Below are 22,074 nucleotides of genomic sequence, written 5' to 3' on the forward strand. Positions count from 1 at the left end.
ACCGTTAAATCCCGTTCTGGTGCGCTTATGCGTTTACGATGATGCTGTTCCTTTACCTTTCTTATCCCTATACTATCCCTTATTCCTTTCCCTCTACCTCGGATAAATGATGAATAGGCTCGTGTTCATGGCGATGGCACAAATTCTCCATATGGAAGAAAACGTGCCTCTGGAGCCTTCTGATACCTGATACCTGATGTGTTAGATTAAGAAGATTAGATATATTAGAATGTTCACAACTCAATGTAATAGAAAAGCTTTCCTGTTATTTAGCTATCTTTGAGTATTTCTTTATTAAAGGTAGATTGTCTTTTCTATAAACAGAACGTTAAACGCAAAATTCTTCTTCTCGCAGAAAGTATCGACAAATCATTACGCCCGTTGGCACTACTTGCTGATAACATGAGCGGAATATAAGAAAATAAACCAGCAAATAAAGAGAACAAAATCTCGAGTACGGTCGGTTGGTCGGTCGGTCCAGCTATAGCAGCTGGTAAGAGCACCGCGTGTGCTTCAGAACTCCCACGTATCCATCCACTTGAGTCCGGCCAACGTCGAGTTGGGTTCATGCGAAAACGGTCCACTCATACCGTACGCCAACGGGGAGAAGAGGGCAAAGCTGTAGACCAGAGCAGCCAGTGCCACCCCCAGGATCGTGTGCCGCAGCCAGCTGGGAAGCTTCACTGTGAGGTAGTCCAGCATCACACCTGCAATTCGAAGGAAGAAAATAGGAAAACAAGAAGTTAGTAAACTGGCGAAAGGTTGTAAATCAAACAACTCCGGGTAAGATATCTAGGTAGGTGGCTCTCTGGCAATAGTTTAGGATTCCAGGGGGACTTAACGGCAATGGGCTGGCCATAACTTTATGATTATTTTCGTGATTGAACAATTTCAATTATGCTATTCTTTGCTGTAATGTCCCAACCGAAAACAAACCACTTCTGGTCTTACGTTTCTATTGGAGTTTTGCCTGCCTCTCTTCAACTTTGTGTTCTTCGAGCACTTCCACAACACTTTATTTGCCTCATAATGATACACTATGCCCAGGGACGAAGAGAAAGTTAGCAACAATCACTATATGTGACAACGTGATTGCGGTTCGCGAATTTCAAACACCTTTTCACCATAATGCATGAAAGGTGAAGTGTTGTGACAGCTGTGGATAAACGATGGATACCTTTTTTGTTGTAATCCACACACCCACTGTCGAAACCAGGAACAGCTCATTATCAGCATATTGCTGAAGCCTATGATTCAAACCATTCAATTTTCTGCCTTGACGATTGCAATGATGATAATGCATACGGGATGTGCAACGTCGTCCATACACACAACAACCCAACGATCCTTTTGGCTTTGCCTGTCAGCCCACACAATTTTCCGCATGTAGGTAAACTAATTTTACATTCACCGCCCAAAAGAACTCGTCCCACTGATTACTGAAAAATGTCCATGGTGTTGCCCCCTTAAAAATCCCGTCAATGTAACGAAGCCCGTGTAAGTCATGACAGGCAGACATTTATTCGGTGCACAATGCATCCACACCACTTATCAATTATCCCATCGTCAAGTACCCATCGACTGTGTCAAAATTGATGGGTTCCTGGCTATCGCCTCTCCTATAGGGATATGGAAAAATCATCCGAACACACGCTGTGCCCACCTGTCACACGTGTCCGTTTCCGTCGTCCATTGGAAATATAATGAGATAATGTTTTCAATCAACTTTTGGTCAGCTTCGAAGTGATGAATTATCATTTACAAGGTGCGTGCAAGTGTCCAAAATGTGCGTAAATTTTCTCGTTGATTGAAAACTATTATGAGATTACTATGGGCAATGCCAAGCTGCATTATTTTCCGGTTCATGGTTGAAACATTAGAACTCGAATTAACAACTAAAAAATCAATCTCAGTACACAAATTACGTAACGCTAAAATTGGCGAAATCAGACTCCCCCTCCCCCTTGTAAAGCTTTTTGTATAAAGACCAAAAATATTTTGTATGGCTCGTAACGCTAAGCCAGACCCCCCCTACAGCGTTACGTAATTTGTGTACGATACCTAAATATCCCTTGATGACTAGCCGCGCCTTATGTCGGTCAAGGTTCCCATTGGCATCCAGCTTCGCAACGCCTTCCTGCCCTTATGAAGTTCCGTCAAGGTCCACGTTTCGTTGGATACATGGACATCGTACTCCTCCTGTATGGCCACCTTCCACTGGTCCCAATCGTTGCGACGTATCGCGTTCTGGTGCGTTACTTGGTTGTCGGCGATATCGAGGCGGTTAAAGAATTCGTGTACTTGGGTTCACTGATGACCGCCGACAACGACTCCAGCAGAGAAATTCAGAGGCGCATTGTGGCAGGAAATCGTGCTTACTTTGGACTCCGCAGAACTCTACGATCGAATAAAGTTCGCCGTAACACGGAGTTAACTATCTACAAAACACTGATTAGACTGGTAGTCCTCTATGGGCACGAAACATGGACCCTTCGTGCAGAGAACCAACGCGCCCTTGGAGTTTTCGAACGGAAGGTGTTGCGTATCATCTACGGCGGAGTGCAGATGGAAGACGGGACTTGGAGAAGACGAATGGACCACGAGCTGCATCAGCTGCTGAGGGAACTAACCATCGTTCACACCGCGAAAATCGGGAGGTTACGGTGGGCGGGTCACGTCATCAGGATGTCGGATAGCAACCCGACTAACATGGTTCTCGAGAGTCATCCGACCGGTACAAGAAGACGTGGTGCGTATCGAATTAGGTGGGTTAATCAAGCGGACCCTTCGTAGTGTGCGGAACTGGAAACAAAAAGCAATGGACCGAGTGGAATGGAGACGGCAACTATGTACAGAAGAGGCCACTCAGGCCTCAGCTTGACCGTTGAGGTAAGGTTGGTCGTCGAGCACCGCTTGACGTTTGGTGTGGAGAGAGCACAGTGATGTCAGTCACAGTATCGGCGGAAGAATCACTAATGTAGCTTGCTGCTTCTTCTAAATCTTCATCGTCCCAATCGCTTTCCTCGACTTCAACTTGGCCAGTTGCACCATCCTCGAGATTCGGATGGCCGATGAGCGCTTCTTCGGTGTCTGGAGAAAGTGGTACCGCTTCTTCAACATCTAGCTAGATAACTATTGGCTTCGCTGGCTTGCTGCTCTTGACTGCCGCCGCTGGGGTACCGACGTTGCCCTCGTTAGTAAACATGACGTCTCAGCTTCGTAGAACTATCTTTGTGATTGGTTCGCATACACGATAGCCTGTCTCGTTGAATCCGACCAACCGGCATTCGTGGACATTTGCATCCCACTCACGTCGCTTCTGTTTCGGGACGTGTACCATCACTTAGCCCCAAAGATCAGAATGAAATCTGGATTCTTTCCGCTTTCAGCACGCTTCAGGTGTCATACCATGACCACCATGTACACATCAATCGAAACAACATCTGCATAAAACGATTTTGGTTGGTTGGCCTTAACAGCATGCACGATCGTTCGTTTTGCCCTCTCTGCCATACCATTCTGCTGGTTGGCCATCGTTCGATCCCTGATGTCGAATACCAAACTTTTCCATGTAGCTCTGGAGTCTCTTGTTGGTGTACTCCAGCCCGTTGTCGAATGGTCTTGAAATGCCTTCAAAACTTCGTCTTCGGACTTCGTTCGTAGGAAATAGACGACCATGCGCGGCGGGATTTGTCGTCCACAAACCCCCTAGCGACGGTCAATATCTGATTGAACGACCTCCACTAGTTCCTTCGCTCGGGAACCCTTCATGAGTATGGGCATGCTAATTAAATTCACGCCACTCACCAGATCGTACACCAGCCTTTTCAGGTTCGCCGTGCTGAAATGTCACATGCGCCGATGCCAGATATCCATGAAATCTTCCGACGGAAAAGCCAATGCCTTGTCGGATCCGCATGACTCGCGCTGCCCCAGCTCCCTGTTGCCACCATGCCTCAAGCGGTCAGCGTTGTCAAACGGCATCGAGTAGCCTTAACTTACGAATTTGTTGACGAATAGGAGATTCACGGACATCTGCTGAATATACTGGACTTCGCTCACAGAAATTTCGCTACCGCCTTCCTGACAAACGGGCTTGAGAGCAACGGTTCCAGTATCTTGAATCTTCATAGGGCACTGTCCATAAACTACGTAGACTCATTTCTGGTCATCTCAGACTACGTTTACCCTTCGACAACAACGTTGCATCCAACGACGGAATTTGCACCTCTTGCAGCAGCTTCGTCTTAATTGCGTCTCCGGTGATCCTAGTTCCGGAATTTTCCAGAGCCATGATCATTGGCCTGTATTCCTCCAGAAGACCACAGAGCAGCAGGGCATCTATCCATTCCTGTAAAATGTTGAATCCGAACGTTCGTAAGCCGTGGAGATAATCCGATTCACGTATTCGGACATTGACGAACAGCTCATCAGATCGGTTTTCACCAGCTTGTGAAGGAGCCCGCTCCGCTGGGTGAGGCCGGAACTATCGTAATCCTTCTCCAGGTTTCCCCACACTTCCTGTGCCTTTTTCGCCTGGTTGACGTGGAGAAAGTTCACGGGTTTAAGGAGAAGAATTACCTTTACTTTTGCTTTTCGGTCCTTCGCAGGGTCCACGGCTTCGTAACTTCCGTATGGATTCAGCTCCGACTTGACGACTCCCCAGAGATCTTCCAGCTCGATGTACGTTTGAACGGTAAACTTCCACGTAGCTCAGTTCTCAGGTTTGTATCCGGATCGCTAAATACTTGCAGACTTGAAGTTTCTTGTACGGAACTGCCGCTTGATCCAGGACTTCCGGTATTCATTCTGAATCTCCAGAGCTTCGGCTTGAAAACGATTGACCCATACGCAATTGTATCTTCAGAATGAAAAGGAAACGACTTGTTCTTTTGACGTGTGAACAGAAAGTGGAAAACTATTGAAAACCAAATTCATGGCTTACCATGCTCACACCCAACACTTACAATTTGTACAGCGCCTAAATGTGTTCTATTCAACTATATCGAACTGATTGCCTTTGTGCTGCTTATAATTTTGTTCAGTATTGCACTGTACAAACTCGGTCAAAAACATGCGACGGTGATATAATAGACCATATTTGCGTAATATGAAGTCTGTCTTTTATATGGATGTCTATATCTCCTCCCAATGACATTATTTCGCACCTTGCATGAAACCGTCGCATTTGAAACAAATGCCAATATCAGTGTACGTACATCTGGATTACCAACCAAAACAAGATTATCTCTATAATCGTAAAACAAGTAGGATTTCGCATCAACTCCCTCTGTATGAAGCTATTCGCCTAGTTATTTTGTTGATCAACTGCCAAAACCGATTAAACAAGATTCCATCTACCAATCAGGAGAAAACAGGATTTCCACTTGCAATTAGTTCAAGGTTTCACACCTTAGCGCAGATTTTCATTCCGTTTCCCTACTCCTACAAGCCGCACACAGTAGTAGTGCACTTCCGTCCGGCCCAGACCTGCCAATTTCAAGTGGACGAATTTCCAAGCAGCACCGTGCACGTAATGGACCATAAGGTTGACGCTGGAGTGTCATTCAGCCAGACACCACCGGGCGGGTCAGTCTGATCCGAACCAAACGGGAAGCAATTCGCAACCAAACAGTACTAGTTACAGTCCCGAAGGGAAAGAATTAGCGTAACGTGCCGGGAATTTCCAATTAAATTTTTATGGTTACCTTCCTGATCGTGCTCCTCAAGTGCTGTACTATAGCTCTAGCTATACCGTGCACAGACTGATGATGGTGGGAGGAATGATAGCAGCAATAGCGCCAGAACAACACCCACTGAAGGTGATGGTTGATTTCAAGCAAACGTGAAAATCGGAGAAATAAAGAAAAACAAACACAAATCGACTAACTGACCATGGTGGAAATAAAGAGAAAATCAGCTCAATAAAAGCGAAAAGCTTTCCTCTGAATGGAGGTCTGTGTGTAGAGACGTCCACCAATTCTAAGACATCAGGAAGTATTTCTGCTCCGGGGCTGATACAGAAGATGAGTTTACGTGAAATCTGGAAATACGATTATGACAATAGCTTGGAAAACTTTTTATTAATAGTTGTTTATGTGACGAGTTGCAAAAAGTTGATTTTTTCAGCACGAGTCGTACATTTATCCAACGAGGCTTGCCGAGTTGGATAAATACGAAGAGTACTGAAAAAATCAACTTTTTGCAACTCGTCACATACAAAATTTTATGCAATGATTTTTTCATAATGCAACTCATTTGAGTTGCATAATGTTCATAATGCAACTCAAATGAGTTGCATTATGAACATTATGCATCTATTTTTCATTATGCAACTCATTTCAGTTGCATTATGAACTGGTACGGAAAAGTTGGTCATTATGATACTGAAATGAGTAGTACAAAATAGAAATTATGACACTAAATTGCATAAAGATTTATTTAATTTTATTCAGCTATCGTGTTAAGTTTTTTTTAACATTAATTTTGATGCATCGTAATGCTTCTTGTCTTCCTACGGCAGGTTATGGATCATGACATTTCTTTCCTCTTTTTTTTTTATAAATTTGGATTTTGGGTGTCATGTCGAAAAAAAAACTTGATTTAACTATGTTAAAACTGTCTGGAATTACACAAGTATGTTACTCGCGGGTGATTGCAGAACAAAACGTAGATTATGAGCACCTTTCTTCAGCCTATGTCCCCATGTGCCTCCTATTCCAAAAACAGGCAATTTATGTACCAATTGTTTCCGTTCTTTTTGTTATTATGCATGCTCATTCCTTACAAAAAAAAAAAATAAAAAGGAAAAAAAAAAACAAATTAAGCTTATTGGCTTTGTTTACGATAGGACGAAAAACGGAGTTCTTTTTTGAAGATGGATTCCGTTCCACTAAATAAAACTCAACATATATTCACAACATTGACAAACAACAACAGTTTCCACAAAATAACAAAATTCAAAATAATTGCAACAAAATACCTGCAATTAAGTTTTTCTCTTCAACTACAAATATGTCATTCAAAGAATAGTACTTCCGCATTCTAAAAGGAACAGGCTTCGTTGATGGACTAGGAAGTGCCGATGGAAGGGCAGCCGGAAATCACCATCATCATCTCATTACTGGACCTGCTTTCTCGATTTCCTTTGTTTGGTTTTACGTCCAGCCCCCGGAGGCGTGGTACGGCAGATGGGCACTTGAACCGGATGTTGGTGGATTTTGTTCAATTTTTTCCCCAAGCTGTTTACCTTCGATTCTTGGGAGCTGCGCTGCGTTGGCAGGCTGTTTGGAATCAATGTGTGTAAAATGAGTTTATTTTCCACGTTTCTTGGAGCGTTGATTGTGTCAGGAATGTCGTTCGTGCAGATGAATCAGATTACTGTTTTTAGCATGAAATGAAAATTTCTGCTTATATATGTGTAGACTAGACTAGACTAGACTATAAATGAAAATGTCTGCTTATATAAGTTAGAGTTTCAAGGTCGATGGAACCATCACTTGGAAACGAATGGTTCGATCACAAGTGTAGAGCGAGTTTGGAGGAGAAGATCGCAGCATGGACGGTAATGCTACAGCAAGGAACCCAGCAGAACGTGGAACGTTACCAACAGAAGCGGAAGCAGCAGACCCGCAACTTTTGGGGGGGGGGGGGGGTTAGTGCCTCCTGGAAGAAGCGGTGTGCTTGGCGGAGTGCGAGAAAATGGAACTGCCCATGAAACACGGAAGTTCAACGCATCCCGCAACGGCTTCGTGCCGCGAGCCGCAATATGCAAGGATAAGAACAGAGACCTCTTGACGGATGGACGTGAGGTGATCGAAAGGTGGAAGCAGCACTTCTACGAGCACCTGAATGGCGTGGAGAACGTAGGTACGGGAGACCATGATAACGCAGGGAACGACTACGCCAATGCAGCAGAGGACGGAAATGAGAAAACTCGCAATCTAGGAAACCGAACAGCTACCGGAGGAATGGAAGCAAGGGTTAGAGGCTTGCACTAAAACCATAACCTCGAAAATTCTCATACAAAAAGTAAACATTGCTCTCAAAATTTTGAGGGCAATGTTCACTCGGATATGGGTCGACGCCGTAGGAGAGAAAGAGAAGAAGATAAAAAGTCACTGTGCAAGCTCCCATAATCTGCTCCATTCATAAGAAAGGCGACTATGTTGCCTACAAAGTGCTATCCCGGTTCATTTTCTGTCGTCTGTCACCTAAAACGAACGAGTTCGTAGGAAGTTATCAAGCCGGTTTTATCGACGACCGCCCGACAATACCGTACAGTATTTTTTTACTTAATAAAATTGTGTTTATTACTTGTTGATTTTGTGTAAAACTAGATACAATGGAAATAGTTACAATTCGACTCCTAGATAAAAATCTAATTCATTAATGTCTACTGCATTATCACAATTCATGATAAGGGAGACGTATTTGATAAAGATTTTAGGTATTTTAATTTTTTGTCTATTGCTTATTCTCTCTAATTCGGAATAAATCAGCTCGTCATATGATAGCCTTCGGCGATTATTGATGATCGTTGATAAGATGCCCTGCAGATACGACCACGCAGCAGTCACACGTCGGCACTCGCTCAGCTTGTGTTTGAGTGTTTCAATAGCTGTATTGTAATGCAGACACAGCTCACTATCGCAGCGTCGAATTTTATACCATAACTGTCTGTGCTCTAGTTTCCCATTCACGAGCAGATACCAGCTGCTATGCTCAACCGAAGTCATTCTTCTGCTACCTACGTTGGACCAAACACGCTTCCAGTTTATAGTTGGGTTGTGTAGTTCCACTTTCGATCGATCAGTTTGGTCGACGTAAAGCTTGTGGATCAGATCGGAAGAAGGGTTTTGCTGGATCTGGGGAGGCAAATGGTTGTATGTTTGCAGGATTAATTTAAGGCAGGGAAGATTTAAAAGAGGAAGTGGAGGATTTGCTTGGGTTATAAAGGATTGATAGTAGGGAATGGAACCGATCTCCTGGATGTGGTGGTTGATTAGAAGAGCCTTTTCTTTGAAACCTGGGAGTTGCAGTTTCAACCCTCCCGGGTCTTTGGGTCTCACCAGTTGCTGCATTGGGACCCGGGCTGGTTGTCGGCGCCATAGGAACGATCCCATGGTAGTGGTTATTTTCGCAGTATGGACGTTGTATTGTGGCAGTACGGATGACAAATACCACATCTTGGAGGTAATGAACGTGTTAAGAAGGATCACCTTCTGTTGAAGGGTCAGAGTGCGCAGCGAGTTCATCCAAATCTGTTGCGCTATTTTACCCACCATAGCATCCCAATTCGTGGTTATCACCCCGGATGGAGTTGACGAATCTTATTCCCAGAATCTTGATTTCGGGCTCCGTTTTCAGCCGGTCAACCTGAATTGGATTTCCATTCAGGAAACCAACATCAATGGACGTTGTTTTCCTCTGATTCAATATTGCTCCAGACATCCTGCCAAAGCGGAGAAATAAGTCACGCATTGCATGAACTTTCTGCGATGAGCTGGTAATAACGCTGATGTCATCAGCGTATGCCACGACCAGGTCACTACAGTAAGTACCCGATTTTGTCAGCCTCATTTTGCGACAAACTTTTTACTCTCCTTATCTTAGGATGATATTTTGAGAAATTTATTAATATTTATCTTCAAACTATAGCTGAGGTGCAGAACATAGAGGGATAAAAAGTTTGAAAAAATGTTCAAGTTTTCGAAGAGAACAAAAAATGTGTTCCGAAAAGGGTTTGTCATCGGGTCACTTATGTACCACATTCCCGCTCCGGTGCCGCCACTTAAGGGTGTAGGTACAACACAAACAAGTGCATCGAGATCGGGTCGCCTTGTCGAACCGACCGCTGGATCGGAAACGCAGTCGTCAGATGCTCGTTTATCAGCAGGCGAGAGGAAGAGAGGACCGAGATTCGTGATAGCAGATCAACCAGTTGTGGATTGAACCCGAGGGACCGCATGTTGCCGTACAAAAACAAGTGCCTTACCCGATCGAAAGCATGGTCGAAATCGAAGCTCACGAGTTTCCCCACCTGCCTTCGTGCCATCAGTTGAGCGATCCGATCCTTTAGCGCCAACGTGGTTTGGAAAATGTTGTTGTTTGCATTGGAGCATTCTTGAGCGTTGCTGAGTATTCGATGTACTCTCATTACGTTCTCCAGCCGAGATTTCAAAACACAGGACATCAGCTTGTAGTCGTAGTTGAGAAGGGAAATTAGTGATTTCTTTGACGCGCTTGTTTTGATCGCTATCAAGATTTCTGTCGTGGTGATCGGCTTCATGCAAAAGTCGTTCGCTGCATTGTTTTCAGGGATCATCCGGCCGCATTGGAAATCATTACACGGAGAAACTGAAAAACTCAAAATTAGGTACTTTTAAACTCAATTTTGAGTTCTTTTTCATCTCCCTTTTCATGCGCTCTTTCTGTTGTTGTCAGAGAGTGAAGAGAGAAACAGCCCAACTTTTGCAGTTCCGTGCGTCAAGCCAAAACTGAGTTTCTAGCACAGTACTCAAATTTGAGTGAATACAACCTAGTCAAAATTTCGGTTGGGTGGAAAAAACTTAAAATTAGGTATTTTTTTTACATGGAAGCAAGCGGGAACAACCCAACAAAAACATCGATTCCATCAACTCAAAATTGGCTTGACGCACGCAACCCCGAAGTTGGGTGGAAAGAACTCACTTTTGGGTAGTTTCGTCTCTCCGTGTAGGGTGTCCTCCTTCCCTTTCTGGCTCCGAATATAGCTCGGAGAAGTAGCGAAGCACGTGGTCTTGGATACTCTGAGAATCGTTGATGACCTCTCCTTGTTCTCCATCTTATCGTCCAATCGTCGTTCGTTTACGCCTTCGATCACCCAGCTGGAACACAGAGAGCGGCTCTCCAGTCACGATCGGTGTGTTGATATGTATGAACGCTTGTGTAAATCTTCGTTGCAGCGATAACATTTAGCCGGTTGATGGTTGACAACATTGCCGGGTTCTGGTAGAAGCCATCGTATGCTCGCCGCAGCTGGTTGTCGAGGGCTTTCTGAGCATGGTGAAATTCGTCAAACTTTGGTTTAACTGCCAGCGGAAAAAAACTGGCGATTTTTGACTTACCATGTTCGAGCCACCAGTCCATCCAGCTATGATAATTTCGCCTTTGACGGGTCCAAAACTGCCATCGAATCTGGAGTTCTCGTAGCGCGTCTTCGGTAAGGAGATGAGGCCGCAGAGACCAAAACCCACGTCCTGGTGCTGGGCCTAGATCGGGAAGACATAGACGTGACGTCACGGCCATGTGATCGGTGAACGAGCAGGCGTGCGTGTGGATGTTTCGCAGCTGCTGACACAGACCACCGGAGACTTAGATACGGTCCAATCGAGAGGATGAGTTGGCAGTAATGAAAGTGTGACCAGCTTCTCTTGAGCGGAGTTTCAGTCACACATAATGCAGCTGCAGTTGCTGTTGTACCCCGTCGCATCGCATTGTCGCACCACGCTGTTGAAGTCTCCCGCAAGAATTGTATTGTCTGTGGGATGCCGAAGGTAGAACGCCAGCGTGTTGACGATGACGACGATTGATGACGATTGAAGTGTACCCACCATCATCGCAAGGATTACCTATGGCTGCAGAATCACTCCGGGAGGGAATGATCTACCTGATGGTTTGTTGTAGCAGGATGAGTTAAAATTCCTGAATTCCTTCGGTAGTCAACATAAAGTTGCTATCTCATGACAAAAGTCTGGCAAATCCACGAACTTAAGTCCGGGCATCAGTTCATTTAACTCCCTTAGGCTACCCCCCCGTGTGTGTGTGAACCCCGTCATATAAAAATGAAAATTGTTATATATTATAATACAAAGACAATGGAAAGTTAAATAAGATGAATCTCAATCTCTACCCAAGTAACACAAAAAACATGGATGGGATGAAATAGGCAAAAATCCGGTTTTAAATATGTCAACAAAAATGAATTACCTTCTTCCGCTGAAATTGAACACGTTTGAATGGATACATACCAAAGGTTGAGCTGTCCCTAGCTACCCTATCCCTCGTTCCGGCTCCCGGCAACTTGCTTGTCCAGGACGCACACATCATAGAAGTGGCAGAACTGGATCTTACCCTGTTTGAAGCTGCACGGGCCGAGTTTCCGCACCAAAGTTGCCATTCCAATGCCCAAGACCATTCCAGGCCAAGACGGACGGTGCCGTGCCAGAGTGTAGCACTTCAGCCAAGGTCGTACTTGCCCGTTCACGGATGATTCCAGCACGTACACATTTCCTCCAATAGGCCGTCCCGATCACTTCACCGTTTATCAAGCGTCACAAGCTTTCGGTTGTAAAGTACTTGTATACCAGCCTTGGTTAGTTCTTCACACATTTCCAACAATCAGCCGAAATTAAAAAAAAAAGAAGATTGACAGGTACAATAAATCACGGAGCGAAAATTTTCGCGTCCGTACTAGGGCGCCGCACACTACGATCGACGCCAGCGTGTTGTTAAAAAACCTCTCCCGTTGGGCGTGTAAAGCCGAGCCGGACGGAGCATAGACACAACAGAGAATAGTGTTCTGTACGCGCACAGCTACAAGACGGCCATCCAAACTTTTCTCCACATGCGAGAATTGGATGTGTTCTTTTAAAGCGATAGCCGTTCCTCTTCTTGAGTGGTCAACGTTTTCGATGACGTTGAAGCCCGGCAGCGAAAGCTGCTCGCTTTCCACTTCCTGAATAAACAGAATATCCAGATTCAGATGGTTCGGATAAACGTCCGGAACGCTTCGAGTTTTGTCGTGTTCGTGATGATATTCACGTTTACCGTCGCTATATTGTAGCTAGTGAAGAGGGCGATTTTGGGGAGAAGGTTGATTGTGTTGTCGTCGTCGTCGCAGCGCATATTTTTCGCTTGCTTGTGTGATCGCATGCTGGATGTGGACGAATCGGTTTCGTTGCCGTCCGTTTTCTTCTGCTGTCCCGTTTTGCTGCGAGTCACTCTCGTCCATTGGTCGCCTTCCTGTTCGCCTTGTTGATCGTTCGTTGTTGCCGAGGAGTCGTTGACTCCAGCCGGCGGGGGCATTGAACCGCTTGAGGCTGGCACTACAGCGGGTTGTGGTTGTTGTGGTGGCTTTCCACTCGGCTTCGAAGCGGCGATTTTCGGAAGGAGCATTTGCTTGGCTGCGACAGTCTTGGTGCGCGTTGACTGTGGATTCTTGGTCACGCCAGCGTACGAAGCGTTGTTTGCTGCCAGCTTTTGCACTAGCAGCTTTTTGTTCTGCACACACGAGAAACCGTTGTGCACAAACTCGCTACAGTACCGACATGTTTGGTGTTGGCCATACTACCTCAGATGGGTCGATTCAGAGTCGATCGTGACATACGAAGCAATGTTCCTCTTCACGATCATTCGTACGACACGAACACCGGTCGGTAGCCCGGTGAACAGATGTTTCTCGTCCCACAACTCTTCGCGTATGGACAACACCTCACCGTAGGCACCGAGGAATTTGACGATTTTCTCAATCGTTACGTCCTCTGAGAGGTTGAAGAGCTTCACTTCCACCGCCCCGTCTTCCATCTCCAAATGAAGCTTGTATGCTCGTGCTTGTCGTCGTTATCGTCGACGATTTTCTGTGCCACCTCCAGGCAAGTGGTCTTGACGAACGCGATGCCGAGGTTACGGCTATATTGAATCCGCAGCACCTCCCCGCGCTTCAAGCCCAGCGTCGCACCAACAAACTGGTGAGCCTCTTCGGGCGATGGCTTCTTCGGCACATTCACATAGTCAATGCGAAATGTGTTTTCGCGTCGTTTTATCGCGGACATCACACGCGACGGCAATAAAACGCTCACGAAACTTGCGATATATTTCACTTACGGAAACACGCTTTCACGAGAAAAACTACTAAACGTCGGTGATTGGCTTCCGCAGACGATTACCGTGCTCAAACGCGTCTGATCGGCTCGGAAGTTGAGCGCTAACAGTATTAACCGCATAGAGCTATGCAAAATAATGGACGAAAACGGTTTTCATTGGAAGCTGACTAGACTGATTAAATCAACGATGGACGGTGTGCAAAACAGCGTACGAGTTTCGGGAGAACTATCCAGTTCAAATCTCGCCAGGGACTACGACACTCTCATGCCTACTCTTTAACATCGGTCTTTTTTTCCTTCTAAACCATAGGGGGAAAAATCTGCTCAACAGACACCCCAACAAGAAGGTTAGGGAAGTGTGGGGTTAAGGCCGTCCTCTACAACAATAGTAAAAGCCAGGACTACTGGTCGCCAAATCCTTCGTCTTTCCGGAACCACCAAGAAGGTATTGCTTCAGAAAGGGTCTAGTGCACATCGCACCCTAAAGGTTACCTGCATAGCCTGCAGCAACGAACATCGATGATTTGCTTTCGAGAGTCCATCACGGTAGCATGCTGGCGCTTAGCCAGTTTCCCGAGTGGTCCTCACCACTCCCTTTGCCTTGGAAGGCGGGCAGGGTCAAGCCCGCCGGGGACCCTTTTCCAACCGCGGGCTCGGATCCAATCCAGTAGACCGACACCACGACAGCAACGCTACCGGGACTTCCTTTCCGCGGCCACTTAATCGCTGTAAGGCACACGAACAAAACGTGTTCCACCGTTTCCTCTAAACTAAACTGGGCATTCGGGAGAATTCGCATGCTCGAAACGGTGTAGATACTGTCGGAAGCAACCATGACCTGAAAGGACCTGTGTCAGGTGGAATGTAACTTCCCCATGGCGCCTATCAATCCAACTATCTACCCTCGGTCTCAACCTATGGGTCCACCTTCCTTTGGTGGAACTGTCCCACGCGCGTTGCCATTTGACCATAGGGGCCATCCTGTCCTGCGTATGCCTCTTGTGCCGCGCATTTCGAAGCACTCCATGTCCACACTGATGCGAATGCTGATATGCAACATACCAGTAATGACGCAAAGAGCGTCGTGTGACACGGTACGGTACGCGCTCGCAACCCTCAGGCACATAAAGCCTGCAAGTACTTTCCAGCTTCCGTCGCTAGCATTCAGTACTTAGCGCGGTGCCCCACGCCGGGCCGCCATACCTAAGTATGGACGTAGCATCACTAGTCAGAAGCTTGCGCTTACTGGCGTACACCGCAGAGCTATTGAACATCATCCGGGACAGTGCCGCAATAGCTGTGGAGGCTCTTTTACAGGAATAATCGACATGGCTACCGAAGGTAAGCTTATCATCGATCATCACGCCCAAGTGTTTGACGGAGCGCTTTGACAGGATAGTGCACTCACCTACACTAATTTCTGCCTGCTGCTCCGACTTCCGGTTATTAACAACCGTCACCTCAGTCTTGTGGCTTAGTTAATTAATTATCTAAGCTTGTGGTGAGCCAGCTCCAGTTTCCTGGACCGCATCCACGCCTCCACAACCAGCATCGGTCAGGAAGGAGTGATTCGACGAACCGGGATCAATAGCCGGGGTACGATTTCCACAAAATCCGGTCATTGTGTGCTTTGCGGACGACATGGACAATTTTACCCCAGCGTTACCTGGCAGAAGAGTTTCTCAGTAATAACAACGATTAGCGAAACGAACAACTTTGCAGAAAACATTCAAATTTTTCTTTTCGTTCGACTGAGACATCGGCAATATTAATTAACCCGAGAGTGGTCGCGTCGTGTACTGAGTACACGCACCATGAAAAATGCACGCATGTGGTACACAGCGTGAGTGCGGCGTCACTGCAGGTAGTCAAAGATGCGACTGCTCGAGGGTTAATTGTACAGAAGCACTATCTAATGAGATTATATTAAGCTTAGAACAAGTGTCCTTACTTGAGGACGCTTGTCGCTCAGGGTATCCAGGATGCTGGGCGGATATGGGCTAATTAGCGGCATCTTGAAGGGAATTTTGAAATAATAGTCCTAGTCCTTAATTCCATTCGGGGTAATGGAATTCGGGAAAATGTCCTAAAGCCCTCGAGATGAACTAACCCATGGCTGAAAAATGCGGTCATAATAGCAGTATTTTTTTATCATTCCCCTTAACAATCGCATTCTCTCAAACGCCAATGTGAACTTCCGTTTATGTCTGTCCAACAACTAACGAAAATGCAATTTTCTATATTTAATGCTCTTAGCTAGTAAATTTAATAATTTTCTCTTTCAACCCACATCCACGTTATATTCTCAAACTAGGCGTGAAATTGCTTTTACGTATGCTCGACGTACATGATAAACTATTAATGAGCATCACCTGGTTGGAGGATAATCGCTTTTGCTTATTTGGGCAGATAATGAAACTGCTACTTTTAATTCACATTTCCTCCAGCCAGTGCCAACTTTGGGGATTAAAACAACCTACTTCATTTTCTCAACCATAGTTTTGCCAGCTTAAAAGTATGAACTTTCATGAAAAATCTCAGTATCTTTTCCATAAATCTTAATGCATTAGCTCTAAAGTTGAAAGTAGTCGTCGTAAAAACCATAACTGCATATATGTGCACATGTTTTGTAAATCACGGCACCAGCTAACCATCCTCCCAGGCAAACTTCCATCCACTATTGTAACAATGTCGAAGCCATCCGTCTCTCTACATGGTTGCCATTTGGATGCCTCCCTCGGAGGCGTTGATAGACGGTGGGTACCTGCTACATACATATCTGAGTCGACGGTGGCAGACGTACATCATGGAGCATCACTTCATTTAAAATTCACAAAAAGTGCTGCTCTTAATTACCCGCATAAAACGGCTCCTCTCAAGAACCTGGTGGGGCGTCGGGCACTAGCACCCGCACTAGTGGAAGCGGTGATAGTGGCTGCTATAGCAGTACAGTACAGTGTTGTACAGTGTTCTATAATGAACACCTTTTGTGTCAAGGAGAAAAACCTCGATAAGGTTATGGAGGGCTTTCTCGTGTCACACTTTAATAAGCACTAACCAAACAAGCACCGCACTTTTTTCATTACCTGTTGGATTTTTGTACAGTAATGATTTGCGTACATTTACTAAAAATTTCGAGATTCTTTCAGGATTTTTCTCCTCTGTTTTTTTACAGATACAGCTCCAGAGATTACGCCCATAATTCCTCTCTGGTTTTTTTTTCCGCCACTTCTCCAGGGAATTTTCCAAAAAAAAAATCATCTGCGAAGCCTCACAGTATTTTTTATGTAGGACTCCATTCTAGGACAAAAGAGCGTGAGCAGACTCCCTAGCCGATGAAGGCGAGAAAGCCGCAAACACCGGCGACATCCGTCTTCTCTACGATGTTTCACGTCGCCTTAGTGGGACCAAGATGAATGCTACGATACCCGTAAAAGACACGTCTGGGCAGTTACTGACTGGCCCGGCTGACCAGTTGAAACGCTGATTCGAGCACTTTGGAAACCTTTTTCAACGGCCACGCCATCAACACCTCAGCATGATCCGCCAAGGGTTCGACGCATTACCCGTGTCAACACCGAAGCTCCATCAGTGCAGGAGATAGAAACAGCCATCCGTAGCATGAAACCGAACAGGGCCCCAGATGCTCAAAGCAGATCCCCGCACAACTATTGCATCAATTATTGTGCAACATATGGGAAACCGCGATATTTCCGGCCGACTGGATGCAAGGCGTCTTAGTAAAGGTACCCAAGAAGGGTGACCTGACTGTATGCGATAATTGGCGGGGCATCATGTTACTGTGTATCGTCCTCAAAGTCCACTGCAAAGTAATCCTAAACCAGGTAAACCTACAGGAGAAGATTGACGCAACTCTCCGACGGCAGCAAGCAGGATTTCATGTCAGACGATCCTGTGTGGACCATATTGTCACGCTACGTATCATTCTGGTGCAAATCAATGAATTCCAAGAGTCTCTCTACCTGGTGTTCATTGATTACGAAAAAGCTTTCGACCGTCTCAACATGTGTCGGAAACATGTGGAAAGCCCTCAGGCGCAAGGGTCTTCCTGAGAAAATCATCGGCCTCATTGAAGTACAGTACAGGGCATTTTCATGCAGAGTATTGCACAACGGTGTTTTGTCCGACCCCATCCGGGTCGTTGCTGGAGTGGGGCAAGGATGTATACTAGCGTGGGACACAAAAAGACATATTACTCCTGTACACTTTTTGAGTTCCATTTTGGCCCCATATCAAATGTGCAAAATTTCAGCTCGATCGGAGAAACTATATTTTAGCGCCAGCCGTTTTAAGTTTTCATACGATTTACTATGGGGAAAATCACTTTTTTAAAGAAAAATCGCCACAGGTTGCCCCTTAACCCCTAAAAATAAATCGATGAATGATTTCTATTGGAAATTTTATGAGGAATAAACCATCTGAACACCGCAAAGCGGCAGAAGGCATGTGGAAAAAGTTATTGATCGAAAATCGAATGGCATGCCAAATGCTGTTTAACTTGTAAGGAATAACAATAAAAAATAAAATCGCGTCATTTTATCGATCGAGTAAGACTTAATAACTTTTTCCACGAACGTCGCATCGCTTTGCGGTCTTCGGAGGTCTGATTCCTCGTGAAGTTGTCTACAGAAATCATTCAGACTTATTTTTAGGGATCAATGGGTGACCTCAAGCGATTTTTCTTCGAAGAAGTAAATTTTCCCCATAGTAAATCGTATGAAAAACAAATAAGGGCGGGCGCTAAAATATAGTTTCTTCGATCGATCTGAAATTTTGCACAGTTGATATGGGACCGAAATGGAATTCTAAAAGTATACAGGAGTTGTATTTTTCCCAATTTTTATATTTTTCCATATAAACCGTGTACCAGGCTAATGTATACTATCACCGCTACTGCTCCTCATCGTAGTCGACGAGATCCTAGTAGGTGCGATTGACCGTGAACCAAATCGTGGATTGCTGTGGCAGCCCATTACCATGGAGCACTTAAATGACTTCGAACTGGCTGATGACATTGCTCACCTAGCCCAACGGCGCTCTGATATGCACTGCAAGCTTAGTGATCGTGCCAATCGCTCCTCAGCGGCAGGTGCCACCATCAACGTCCACAAGATCAAATCGTTGGATGTAAACACGGTCAACCCTTCCAGCTTTACAGAAGCTGGGCAACCAGTGGAGAATGTTGAAAGCTTCCAATATCTTGGTAGTTAAATAGCGGCCGATGGCGGCACCAAGATCAACATAGGTGCACTGATCAAGAAGGCGAGGGCTGCTTTTGCGAGTTTAATGGTCATAAGCACCAACGTAGTTGATACGAGATTTAATCTCGATTTAAAAAAATCCAGATTTATTTTTAATACTCCATTCGGTAAGCATCAACGAGCTCCAAGAGAGAATTTAACAAAGGAAGCACGCAGCCATCCTCTCTCTCGTGATAGTCCAGCTCGCAGAAATGTCAATTCTAATCAGCAGGTGTTTATTTGCTCTATTAGGTCCCGGCCCATGTGTTGATGGGTTTCGATATGTAGGGTGTCAGGTGTGTGTGGATGTCTCCCTGACCGTCCGTGTTTAGGCTTAGTACCAGAAATAGGCGGACGTTAAACTAGAGCTGATGCCGAACGGTGTCGGCTCGCCAGAAATAAGAAGAAGAAGAAGAAGTGATGGACCGTAATCGACAGCCGGTGCTAGAGCTTATCGTTACCTTCGCCTTGAACGCGGGAGTCCACCTGACCGTTCCAGTCCTCCGAAGACTTCTGGTCGGCCGGCGCTCCGCTGTTAATTTGCAGATGTTTGCTGCTGCTGTTGTCGTTGGGAGGGACCCGGATGTTCAGCGTGAAATTGACGTGAAATTGTGTTTTGACTGGGGCACCCGCACCACAGTAAGGTGGAATGCTGAACTCCTTCTTGGTTGCGGTTCCGTTGGAGGTTGTCCTGATTGTTTACGTTGAGATTGATCAAACAGGATGTGGGGTGGGGCTTACTTCCCGGACGTCCCTTCGGGGGTGCTCACCGGTGCCCTCCAATTCCTTTGCTTAAATTTGCCTGTGGCGGGAATTGCGCGATGAGCGTTGGATACATCTCGCAGTATCGATGATCAGTGGACATTATCAAACTGCGCTGTCAGTTTTCCGAATCAAAAATAATGTCAAGATTCCAGATGCTCCCAGAATTCCGAATCGCAAACATAGGTTTTAGCACGAATGAACGTTTGATGCAGCTTGTATTTTGCCAATAGAAAAGCAGCAGAACCCGCGTAGCCTCTTCGATTGGGAGTGTACGCAACACATTTCACTCGGGATTCCTTGAGAAGCTCTTTCCCTGATTTTTATCCATTACTTTGGTAGATCACACTTCCGGGGGTCTTGTATTAGTATTCTGGGTAATCTTGCCTGAAATCACTACACAGAATTCGTTCCGAAATTCCTCCTTGTTCTTCGAGGGATTACAAAATTTCACGTACATTATTCTTGTGAAATTTCCTACAGAAGGTTTCTCTAGCAGAAATTCATTTTGTGGGTTTCTTTTGAATTCCTTTCGCAAATCCCTAACTGCATTCATCCACGAACTCCTCCTGGAATTCATAAACAATCCTCAAGAATTTCCTCCGAAAAACCTTCAAAATATTTCTTCAGAATTCGTTTTGGAAATACCTCTTGAAAGTCCTCAGGTAATATGTACCTGAATTCCTGAATTTCAAGAAATTCTTCAAAAATTCCTCCGGTTATTCCTCAGAAATTCTACCGGGGATTCCTCAAGTTACTCATCGAGGAATTAATCCAGAAATTGCTCCGGGAATTTCTCAAGAAATTATTCCGGAGATTTCTCCATAAATTTCTCAGGGAATACCGCCAGAAAAAACATCTCGGAACACCCCCAGAAATTGCTCTGGAAATTCCTACAGAAATTTCTTCGTGAATTCCTGCAGAAATTTTTTCAGAAATTTCTCCTGGAATTTTTCGGAAATTCTTCAGGGAATTCTTCCAGGAATTCCTCCGGGAATACTTCCAGGAAGTCCACGAGGAATTAATTCAGGAATTCCTTCGGTAAGTTGTCAAGATATTGTTCCTGGAATTTTTCTTGAAGTTCCTCCGAGAGTACCTCCAGAAGCTCCTCCGCGAGGTCCTCTACCGGGCATTCCTCCAAAAGTCAGAAATCCGTCCAGAAATTTCTGCAGAAATGTTCCTCCATGAATTCCTTCAGAAACTGCTCCAAAAATTCCTGCTTCATAAACTCTTCTGATAACACCTCCGGTAACTCCCCCGGAAACTTCTCCGGGAATCGCTCCAGAAACTCTTCTAGATATTTCTTCGGTAATCTCCAGAAATTCCGGGGTTTTTTTCCGGACATTCTTCCAAAAAATACCTTGAGAACTCCTAAAGATATTCCTCTGGGAATTCTTCCAGAAACTTCCTCGGGAATTCCGCCAAAAATTCCTCCAGGAACTCCACAAGAAATTCCTACGGGAATTTCTCTAGACAATTTTCCGTTTACGCTTCCAAAAATTACTGAAGGAATTCCTCGAGAAGTTACTCAGAGAATTCCTCCAGAAATTTCTTTGGGAACTCCTCCAGAATTTCTTCCAACATTTTTTTGGAGTTCCATCAGAAATTCCTCTTGGAACATTGCAGAAGTTCCTCTTGAAATTTTTCAGGAATTACTTCGGAAATCCCTTCAGAAAATTCTGCGAGAATTCCTCTAGAAATTTCTCCAGAACTTTTTCAGGGTATTCTTTCACTAATTAGTCTCAAAGTTCTTCAAAAATTCCTCAAGAAAGTCCTCTGAGAATTCCTCTAGGACTTCCTCTTGGAATTCATTCATTAATTCTTCCGAAAATTCTTCCGCGAATTCCTCAAGCGATTTATCCAGGAATTCATCCAATTTTTTCTAGAAATTCATTTAACAATCCCTCCATAAATTCCTCCGGGAATTCATATAGAAATTCAACCAGAAAATTCTCTGGGAATTTGTTCAATAATTTCTTCGGAAAATTCTCTGGGAGTTCCACCAGAAATTTGTCTCACAATTCATCCTTATATTCACTCGAATATTTCCCAAAAAGTGCCCAGCTAAATGTCCTCAGAGTAACCTCAAATAATTCCCTCAAGGAATCCTCATTAATTTCCTCATAACTCCCAACATTTCAACACAAATACCTCAGAAAAATTACCTCAGAGATCCCTCAAGAAAT

At 45.0% G+C, this 22,074-nt stretch overlaps 1 protein-coding gene across 1 annotated transcript in view; it reads right to left on the reverse strand.

Moving 5' to 3' along the window:
- Positions 1 to 242: 242 nt before the first annotated feature.
- The window catches only part of LOC109430283 (protein O-mannosyl-transferase 2), a 49,677-nt gene continuing 27,845 nt past the window's right edge, over positions 243 to 22,074 (reverse strand). Inside the window, exon 9 of the mRNA XM_062846164.1 lies at positions 243 to 707. Coding sequence (XP_062702148.1) covers positions 514 to 707 — 194 coding nt within the window. The 3' untranslated portion in view covers positions 243 to 513. The remainder of the gene's footprint in view (positions 708 to 22,074) is intronic.

Source organism: Aedes albopictus, chromosome 1 (assembly GCF_035046485.1).
Source record: "Aedes albopictus strain Foshan chromosome 1, AalbF5, whole genome shotgun sequence".
Taxonomy (NCBI): Eukaryota; Metazoa; Arthropoda; class Insecta; order Diptera; family Culicidae; genus Aedes; species Aedes albopictus.